Source organism: Hippocampus comes, unplaced genomic scaffold (genome assembly GCF_001891065.2).
Source record: "Hippocampus comes isolate QL1 unplaced genomic scaffold, H_comes_QL1_v1.1 scaffold22, whole genome shotgun sequence".
NCBI lineage: Eukaryota > Metazoa > Chordata > Actinopteri > Syngnathiformes > Syngnathidae > Hippocampus > Hippocampus comes.
The window spans coordinates 3,747,708-3,758,391 of NW_017806175.1; the positions used below are offsets into that span (position 1 = coordinate 3,747,708).

The following is a 10,684-nucleotide window of genomic DNA, read 5'->3' on the forward strand; positions in this document are numbered from 1 at the left end:
CCCCACCACCACCACCACCCCCACCCCGCTCCTCCTCCGGCGAGCACACAGCCCGAGTGTTGTAATGGCATACCAGGGAGCTGTAAATACTTCAGGGAGTTAACTCCACCTAATGCAGGCTGGAACTCAGCAGCTAACGCCGGCTAGCACAGCTGTTTGTTTACTGGGTTTACACTCTGCACCGAGGTGGCGCACAAAAACTGTTGTAGGGGCTTACCTCCGACACGCATACATTACCCATAAAGGATCCTTTTTTTTTTTTTTTTTTATTTAAATAGCTAACCATCAATTTATGTCACATCTTTTCTTAAGCTAGCAATGAGGACTCAAGTCACATAACTTCACTCGAGTCTGATTTAAGTTGCCAATTTTAGGACTTGGGACTTGCTTGGCTAAATCTAATGAAAGACTTGATTTGACCCAGACCCAAATGATGGTTTACACTGGAAAATTCCCATTTTCAAATGAGTGTGCCATTTGTTTTGAATTTTGCGAAGTGTGTGCAAATCTGGCAACCCACCGTGCTAGAATGCAGCGTACCGGTAGCAAGGTCACATCATGAAGCAAATATTATGTTGGGAGCGCTCAAGGTTTATGATATCTGGATTCAAGGATGATGTTTTTGATAAAATCACCCAAAAAAAAGAAAATGGCGACATGCAGGGTTTGCAACTTGGAGTCAAGAGCCAGTTATCATATACAACTTCCATCTTTCATTATGAAAACCTACAAAGACACGTTGCCTACGTTAACTTTACAGTTCACCTCACCTATACCAAGTCAAACCTTCCCCAATTTTGTCAGCTATGGGTTTGATTGAGAACACAAAGTAAGAGGCAATACGTAGAGTGGTTAGGGACCATTAAAAAACTGATACAGATTGTTAAAAGTGGGTAATATGTGAATCTATGTTATGACTGAGCAAGAGGGAATGACTTGACTTATGACTTGCTTAACCTGGGCAGAGACTTGACTCCACTTGCTCAAAATTTCGTGGAGACTTGATGCGACTTGCCTGACTTGCGCCACAATAACTTGGGACTCGTTTGAAACTTTACCTCCGGTGTATATATGTATGTCAGCAATTGGTGTATTTCGATATTCTGCTCACAATTAGAGACCAGCCAATATCGTCGATACAAGTCCAGATTTTTTTTTTTTTAACACATTACAACATAACACAAAGAAAATGACGTTCAAACATTTCCCCCCCCACAAAAAGACAAATTCAATGAATCGGTCTGCAAATGCGTCAATACGAACCTCGTTCTCAAAGGTGGGCTGGACGGAGATTTGCAGACTGTCTGTGACGCCCTCGCCGTTCTCCCGCACGTAGTAGACGAGCAGACGGCTGAGCGGCGCCATAGTGGGAGTGACGGTGAAGCGCAGATACGACACGCAGCTATCCGTCTCCGTTTGCGACGACGAGCCTGAGTAACACAGGAAGCAAACTTAAGGCGACGTGTATAATATGCTCCCAGCGACCACGGCGGCATCGTTTGATCGAAACGGTGCATATTTTTTTCTCCCATATTCAAGTCTTGCAAAGTTGTATCAAGTGCCGTGGACGGAACCGGCCTCTGAGTCCTGGAGGCTCTCAGGCTCATCAATCGGTCACATATGGCCTTCCTGTTTTGTCCATAGTGACCTGAAATGAGGCTGTTGTTGCCATAAGGAACAAATAAATACTGCCAAAGAAGGAGAAAAAGCAGTCATTTCCTAGGGCATCCTATAAACGCAATTGATCTAAATATGCGTTATAGCGAGATCATATCTTTTTTTTTTTTTTGTAGTTTTACTACTTATCACATTATTATGAAACATTTTGTATGTATTCGAACGAGATCTAAATATGCGTTATAGCGAGATCATATCCTTTTTTTTTTTTGTCGTTTTACTACTTACCACATTATTATGAAACATTTTGTATGTATTCGAACGCTCCCTCCCGTCCAAAAAACATTTAAGGAGTTCTACTGTAGTACAGTGAAACTCCTCTACAACGAAACCTACATGGGCGAAAATACCCCCTAGTGTGAAAATATTTTCATGCATGAAAGCCATTCCCACTTTTCTGCTCCCCCTACGACGAAAAGTCCCCCTGTTCCGTTATACGAAATCTTTTTCTCCGCTCTTGCCTCGCAACGAGATTCACGACAAGGAAAACAAGCCTTCCGAAAAGTCTACTCCAACCTCAGCATGCCACAGCGACCTCTACTGCTTCGTTCGGAAACGGCAACAGCAACCACCACACTGGTTTACACATGTGCAGTAGTACAGGAAGTATTTGTTTCAGACGCAGAATGAACGTTGCATTGCTAAAATGGCGACAAAACGGACCTTTGCATGCCAAGGAGTTAAGAAAAGAAAAGCTTTAACGCTTGAAGACAGGATAAAGGTAATAAAAATGAAAGATGGAGGAAGCAAAATAAAAGACATTATGCAAGAAATTGATGTAAGTGAAAATAAATGCCGATCGTAAATTTCGCAATTTCTTTCCCTTTTTTTCTTTCTACGCTAGCGATATGAATTGTCAAATGAGTGTATGCTCATACTTATGCACTATTGGAATAAAAATAAAAAGTACACAAATACATTTTTGGTGTGTGTTCGTGTTTACGTCAGAGATAAAATTTGCTACAGTGAAAGGTCCCCTGTTGTGAAAAATTTCTTGCTGCAAACATGATTTCGTTGTAGAGGAGTTTCACTGTACAGAAAATACTGTATGTATTGTAGTGTTTCGGGGTTAAGAGGCGGGGCCAGGTGGGATAGCATGTGATGTCAGCAAGTCTGCGTGTGAGTGTCTGGGCGTGAGCTGTGGCCGATAACAGATTCTCCGTGAGTGTGCTCAATGTGTTTGTGTTTTGTTGCTATCCCTGTGTTCGATCAACAGCTAAAAAGCACAATGGTGACAGTGGCTCTCCTTTCCCACATGCAAGGGCATAAGAGTACATAACTATATTGTAAAAACCCTGAGAACATGGCAAATGACGAACCACAGGAACGTGAGGGGAGACTATTTACCCGAAGCAGACAAGGGCGAGAGAGTGGTGTGAATATTTTTGTCGAAGGTGACGGTGGCCCGTTTTCCTCGGCGCGAGGCCGTCATGTTGGCTGACTGCTGACTGCCCGAGAGGATGATGTTCCCCCGAGACGCCACCTCGTAGTGCAAGGTGAAGTTACAGGGACACGTGGATTTGAGCGCCACTTCTGCCTCTTGGCCGACCTGCGACAAACATGTACGCACTCTCATGTGTTGTTCAGCAACATGCGAGGATTTTGTAGTAATAACCCATCCCTAAATTATATGAAGGAAGCAGAAAACAAACCTTGAATGGGGCGCCAGGGCTTTGGATCTGGATGTGACATCTGCTGGGAGAGTACCAGCTGCTGATTGACAGGTAGCTGGGCAGGTATTGGTCTCCGACCGCCTTGCCTTCGATGGACGTCACTTTCGTCTACGTGACGGCAAATTAAAATCTCGGTTGAGCCCGAACACAGTAAGGCCATTGAAACTGTGCCGGACTTTAGTGCAACATTCTTCCGGTCGGCACGGCAAACTAGCAGGAGTGCCTCAAGCGTGTCGACACATGTCAGTAAAAATGAGAATCGTCTATCCGCAACTGTACCAAAAGTTGACTACTAAAATGGTAAACCAACACTGGACTCAACCATCCAATCGCAAATCAAACACTGACATCTTCAAGATCTCACAGTCATTGCTGATCTTGTAAAATTCTTGCAACAATTCCCATTCCTTAATCCATCTTCTGGTTGGATTAAAAAAATTGAAGCTTCTATTTATTCAAAAGATTTCTCTTTCGTTTAAAATGGCTTACATTAACTAATATACCACATCGGATTGTGGCCAAAGGTAGAGTCCTCGTCGGTTATTCTGCCTTTGCTGATGTCGAATGCTAAAGAAGGTGGTCATGTACCAAAAGTATTTGCCAACTGTGAAAAGAAATAAGAAATGGAAGAAGAAAGAAGAAGTCATCGTCGGGGCGACTGACAGGTATTGGTAGTTTAGTATTTTGGTTTTAGGTAAGCCGTTTTAAACTAAAAAGAATAACTTTTCCGCCATTAGAAGCTGAAGTTTTGAATCCAAACGGGAACTCCTCTGCTGCCATCAACACGAATTGAGAAAAGGGATTTTAGGTGACAGTCCAAGGTCTAATTTTAATCTATACAAGACTCACTTTAGGGCAGGTCAAAGGACCAACCAAACTATTTTAAAAAAAGTGTAACTCACTACTATATATTGGAGCAAACCCATCTGTTGTGTTAGGCCAATCGGCGTGACTGTTAACTGTCTGCTCGGCAATGAAGGTATCTGAATGCGATTGGATGACCAATGTCACAAGAAACAAAAGCCACTGACCTCGAGCCACACATACTGGGCCGCGGTTGGAATGGACGGGATCTCAAAGGTGGCCTGACCGTCCTTGGAGATCAGTTCACTCATGTAGACGTTGTCTTTAGGGGACAACTCGGCCTTCACACGCACCTTCACACCATCAGCGGGACTCCCGTCGGGATAAGTCACCTCAATCTGAATAGAAGTGAAGAGAAAAAAAAAAAAAAAACACTCACAATGGAAATTTATGTCGCAACGGCCACTGTCGTGTACTCCATCCTGTCATTGCGTCTTACCTTCCCTTTGTAAGGCAGACCCGGCTTGAACTGTTTGCGTGTGTCCTTGGAGTACCGAACGTCAATGAGCTGCTTATGGACCGGCGTGTAATCATCAAAGGTGGTTTGCCTGCTTCCGTCCGTGCTGGTGAGCGAGGCCCAGATGCTGACGGTACCCCGGAAGTGGTCAGCTACGTCCAGGGGCATCATGTCTTTGACGCACAGGCTGAAATTTGCGGAGCCTTTCATCTGGGGGACAGCAAAGCGAGACTCTGATGATGTTGGTGTTCCAACATAATGGCAGCGCGGTGGCTGGGATCGCGCCCAATAACAGTTTTATGTAACTCGTGTGTGATGATAGGAGTTTCTTTCAGCATCTGGTGAAAATCTTTTCAACCCCACAAAAACTGGAATGCATTTGGCCCTCCGTGTCATTCATTTTATGTGGGACATGAAAGCTTGCCAAAACGTTTCTCTGACTTTTGTTTAAAACCAATTATCCGTCATAAAAATCCTAATCAATAGCAGGGGGCAGTTATGTAATATGATGCGCGATTATTAGGGTTCTCACACAAATCATATTTGGCGACAGGACGTGTAATTGCCTCACGCTCGAGCCGCATTCCGTAAACAAAACACAACGCAGCTTAGCCTCTGCGCACATCTGCATGCGCCATTTCCGACCAAGAAGACAAACTATTAATGTGAACTTTCCTAAAAAGAACAGATTAAAGCTGTCAAAGGCTCATTTTAAATGTCATGAAATCTGCTTCTGTAAACACAACACATTCAGTATTTTTGAATTTTGCTGCCTTGCTGCACCAACTGTGACCTTAAATCCAAAATATGATTTTTCACATCCCATGACACCGCTCACTTTTGTACATTTTATGCAATATCAACATTGTGTATCAGCACTGTGAGGCGCAGGTTTTGACGAACTCCAACTCATAATTTAAAGAAGGTTTGATTCATCATGTTAACTTCACAGCCATCAGTATGAGAACCAAAACTGACCTCCATGTTCTTGATCACGGGATGGCCCATCTCGTGACGGTAGTAGCCCACACCATTCACCGTCATGTTCACGCTCAACTTCCCCGACACTGCTTTTCCAAACGTGTACCTGTCCATACAGGTGAAGTGTTACTTATGACACTTCTATCAGGGGTCCCCAACACCCGGGCCGCGGACCGATACCGGTCCGTGGGTCATTTGGTACCGGGCCTCACAGAAAGAATGAAGGACTTATATGACTTCCGTTTAATTTATTTCGGAATCTGAAAGATATTTTATTTTGAAACGTTAGCCGATTTTCTGTCACATCCGTCTGCAGTGTGTTACTCTTGACGCAGGTCAAGAAGCGCTTTTCGCTCACGTGATCGGTTACCGCTAAAATGAAACCCGGGAGCTAGCGAAATAAGTAAAAACGTCTTTGGAAAGTTTCTTTGGGAAGGGGAAAAAGCCTAGCCAGGAGACAGAAGAGGAATAATTTTCAAGCACTTTGAATTTGCGGTGTTATCTTATTTCGAAGGCATGTTTAAACGTGACCATAGTGACCAGAGAGTGTTGCGGCCAGATAGGACGTTCCTATGATTCGTGTTGATTATGATGATAAATACCACAGTTTTCATGCGGGTCATATCATATTATTTTGTTCTATTTATCCATCACAACTTAAAGGCTGGCCCCTGAAAATATTATCTGACATCAAACCGGTCCGTGGGGCAAAAAAGGTTGGGGACCGCTGACTTATATTGTCGATAACATTCCTCATATGATGGAAATGTTTCTGTTCTGTTCCTCGACTTACCTAGCCCGGACAGTGGCCTGCTCACACGTGTTCAGATCACGGATGTAGCGGGGTGGATCGATCGTTAACTCAAACTTGGGTATGACTGTAAGAAAAGCAGAACAATATTTAGACATCCTATTTTTTTTTTTGTAATCAGGGCCTTAGGATTTTTTTTTCTTTGAAATGGTGCTCACCGTATTTCTGAACCTCAAACGATTTGTTGTACGTGTGGCCCTGCACATCCACAAAGATAAACCACTCTCCAAACACGGGTTGGTCAGACAGAGGGAAACTCATGTTGACAATCCCTGGATGAGAGAGAATTCTGCTTTTAACCCGAGATAAGAGTTACAATGTCCGGCAGAGGCTCCCGGAAATGTACTTTTTCCACCAAATGTAACGGTGCGGTCATGTTGTTCTATTATCCAGTGGTAAGGATGACTTAAAAGGAATAAAATCTTTGTACGTGTTTTTGAACGTCGTCATTTCATTTCAAGCATTTAATAGCACAGTATAGAAATTTCAGTACGAATTGCAGCGTCTGTGACGTCTGTCTGTGAAAACTGAAATTGTTTGCAATTTCAACACATCAGTCTCATATAGGCGGTTCGAGTTTGATGGCAACTGAACAAAATGTAGGAGGAGTTTGTTTTGGAGGACCACTAGAAAGGGCTAAAATATGTACCAAAACAGCAGACTTTCTCAGCCTTTTCAAACATGACTCCATGAGACTTTTTGGATGGTTTTCTCATGATGGGCACAGCTACCAAATTTCTCAGTGAAACAGCCTTCAGGGGATTTAATTTTCAACTCTGCCCAAATGTCGAAATGCAAGATTTGAAAGATTTTTGAATATGGGCAAAACTCCCGAAAACTGAGATTAATTTGGCCAAAGAATAAAGAATAATGACGAAAAGATGAAGTGATTCCAAGGTATGGCTCACCACAGCAGACAGATTTGAGATCCTTCCACTGCACCATCCTGGATCCCCTCGGATCCTAAAAGCAAAATACACAAATGGCATTCATATATATGTATGTATGTATGTATATATATATATAGAGAGAGAGAGAGAGAGAGAGAGAGAGAGAGAGAGAGAGAGAGAGAGAGAGAGAGAGAGAGAGAGAGAGAGAGAGAGAGAGAGAGAGAGAGAGAGAGAGAGAGAGAGAGAGAGAGAGAGAGAGAGAGAGAGAGAGAGAGAGAGAGAGAGAGAGAGAGAGAGAGAGAGAGAGAGAGAGAGAGAGAGAGAGAGAGAGAGAGAGAGAGAGAGAGAGAGAGAGAGAGAGAGAGAGAGAGAGAGAGAGAGAGAGAGAGAGAGAGAGAGAGAGAGAGAGAGAGAGAGAGAGAGAGAGAGAGAGAGAGAGAGAGAGAGAGAGAGAGAGAGAGAGAGAGAGAGAGAGAGAGAGAGAGAGAGAGAGAGAGAGAGAGAGAGAGAGAGAGAGAGAGAGAGAGAGAGAGAGAGAGAGAGAGAGAGAGAGGGAGGGAGGGAGTTTGATTTTGCGACATTTCACTTCTGGTTGCATGTGGGTGTTCAATTTTTTTTGTTGTTGTTTTTATTTATTGATTGATATATTGTCCAATCAGATTTCAGCTTCTTCGTATTGTCATGTCAATTTTATCTTCCAGGACCGTCAAGAATCAGTACTGTATTGTCTACAAGTTAACAAGAAAAGACGGGATTCTTTGACAAAGCTCTTGCAAAGAGAAAGTGCAGGTCGGCTCATGTGGGAGCGGCTAACACAGCGCGTCAATGGGAGGAGAGCAAAAAACAAGGCTTTGATTTCATGCTGTTTATCCTTTGCGCTTTTTCACACTTATCGAGCGAGGTGAGGTTCCCCGTTTGTCTCGCTCTGTAATCTGCCGCTATGCTGCTCCTGACTGTATGCGTAGACCGCCCCGGTGACAAATCGTGGATGGTCCCATCTGACTCCACTCACCAAAATGTATGCCTCAATCTGCAAAAAGGAATGAGGGGGGTGGAAAGAGGGAGGCAGATCAGATTAAAGCAATGGAAAAGATAACAAATAAAACAATTGTACATATAGATGGAACAATTATTTTATGAAATAAGTGATGTAATTTTGTCAATAAAAATAAATTGACATTTTTAGATGTCCATTAAAATTATTGCCATTTTCATAATGTTATTTAAAAAAAATTAAATAACACTAAAAAAATGAGACTGAATGATCATTTTATCATTGAAAGTTTACATTTTTAGTCAATACCTTTATTCATTAAATGAAATAAAGGTTCAACAAATCTAATTGAATTATAATTTAACTGAAAAATAACTACCAAATTAAAATAATCAAGTCTACAGTATTTTTTTTTACCTGATCCAATGTCCAACAAAAACAAATGTGACCTTTGAGTACAAAAGTTTGCCACCACTGCAGTTATACCAGCAGTTCCAAACATCAACAAACAAACAAACAAACAAACGAGCCAAACTGGCCTTCTGTTAATTCCTTGGCACCGGGGCAGGCCCAGGTCACCGAGCTTAATCCCCACCAATTAACGGTGGGAACACAAACGTCACACGCACACCAGTGTTTTTTTTTTTTTTTTTTACATTGACCCGACATATGTTTAACCCTTTCAGGGACAGCGGTTACAACAGTGGACAGTTTATCGTGTTATCAGGTTACAGGGTGCATGAAAGGGTTAAGTAAAGGTCAATGAAAACAAACGTTACCTTGTCATTAACCGGCCTCAAGTCAGGCGTGACTGTGTAGACGTTGATGAGCACTGAGGAACACAGAAACACAACAATAGTTGTTAACATGTACACTGAAATGTCGCAAGAGCAATCTGCCACTGTGTTTATAATGGAGCCACAAAATCCAGGATGTGCTCTGTTCTGTAGTCAAGGCCACGTTTGATTTGTGGCATATGGGCCAGGTCATTCATAGATGCGGTCAGAAATTGGAAAAAAAAATTGGAAAAGAAGTACAAAATAATTGATATGATACTACCGTATTTTTCGGATTATACGTCGCTCCGGATTATAAATCGCACCAGACAAAAAAATGCATAATTAAGAAGGAAACAACACATATAAGTCGCACTGGAGTATGAGTCGCATTTTTGGGGGAAATGTATTTGATAAAATCCAACTCCAAAAACATACACGTCATCTTGAAAGGCAATTTAAAATAAAAATAAAATAGAGAACAACAGGCTGAATAAGTGTACGGTATACTAACGTTACATGACTGACATGCCTGGTAATGTCAGTAACGACGTAACATATTAAGAGTTATTCAGATATCTCCAGCATAAAGAACATGCTAACAAGTTTACCAAACTATCAGTTTCACTCCATATCACTAAATCCAATGAAATCTTCATCCTCTGTGTCACTTTTAAACAACTCCCCCAACTCGGGAGGTAGACGATGCACCGCTTCCTCTTCTACGTCGTTTACGTCAGACTCATCGTCGATTTATCAACACAGCCCGAGAGCGCCCTCTTGCGGTTTAATGTGAAAATAACATGTGAAATGACATAATCATGTGGTAATAATTTCACACATAAGTCGCTCCAGAGTATAAATTGCACCCCCGGCCAAACTATGAAAAAAAACTGCGACTTATAGTCCGGAAAATACGGTATATATATAAAATCTGGTCTATCCTTCCATTATTTGATATTTATATATACACACACGCACACACGCACGCACGCACACACACACACACACACACACACACACACACACACACACACACACACACACACACACACACACACACGGTCAGTGGGCGAGATTAAAGAACGTATCGGCTGACCATCCCCCTGTTCCACAGTATTTAATTTGCTACATTCCATTCATGCAGGAGCATACAATTACCAAATACCTCCAAGTTTAGTTCAACTTGACTGATTTTTGTAATATACATATAGTGAGTGATTCCTACTCAGAAGCCTTATAAAAAAAAAAAAAAAAAAAGTTTAAATCTTGCATGCGGTTGATGTGATGAACGAGCAGGCGCACTATCAGAGGAGAACCTTTGTGTTTGGGCTTGTAGACGGGCTTGTCAGTTTGGATGAAAACAGCCGTGCCCTTGCTCTCCACCGTGACGGTGGTGTAGTTGTGGAAGATGTAGCCCCCCTCTGTGAGGTGACGGTTGCCCCACAGCTTCAGGTGGGCTTGGCCTCTCAGCCCCGAGGGAACCTGGCGGTGCGCGCGCACACACACACACACACACACACACACCCACACCCACACACACACACACAAACACACCAAC

General features: G+C 42.6%; 1 protein-coding gene across 2 annotated transcripts in view; it reads right to left on the reverse strand.

Moving 5' to 3' along the window:
- The window catches only part of cpamd8 (C3 and PZP like alpha-2-macroglobulin domain containing 8), a 50,238-nt gene that overhangs the window by 34,017 nt on the left and 5,537 nt on the right, over positions 1–10,684 (reverse strand). For both annotated transcript variants that reach the window (XM_019896974.1, XM_019896972.1), the window contains exons 4-15: positions 10,443–10,608; positions 9,127–9,179; positions 8,366–8,383; positions 7,372–7,426; positions 6,622–6,735; positions 6,446–6,530; positions 5,650–5,758; positions 4,654–4,881; positions 4,382–4,552; positions 3,330–3,458; positions 3,025–3,226; positions 1,264–1,430 (exon numbers count right to left, since the gene is read on the reverse strand). In XM_019896974.1, the coding sequence (XP_019752533.1) occupies positions 1,264–1,430; positions 3,025–3,226; positions 3,330–3,458; positions 4,382–4,552; positions 4,654–4,881; positions 5,650–5,758; positions 6,446–6,530; positions 6,622–6,735; positions 7,372–7,426; positions 8,366–8,383; positions 9,127–9,179; positions 10,443–10,608 (1,497 nt within the window). The remainder of the gene's footprint in view (positions 1–1,263; positions 1,431–3,024; positions 3,227–3,329; positions 3,459–4,381; positions 4,553–4,653; positions 4,882–5,649; positions 5,759–6,445; positions 6,531–6,621; positions 6,736–7,371; positions 7,427–8,365; positions 8,384–9,126; positions 9,180–10,442; positions 10,609–10,684) is intronic.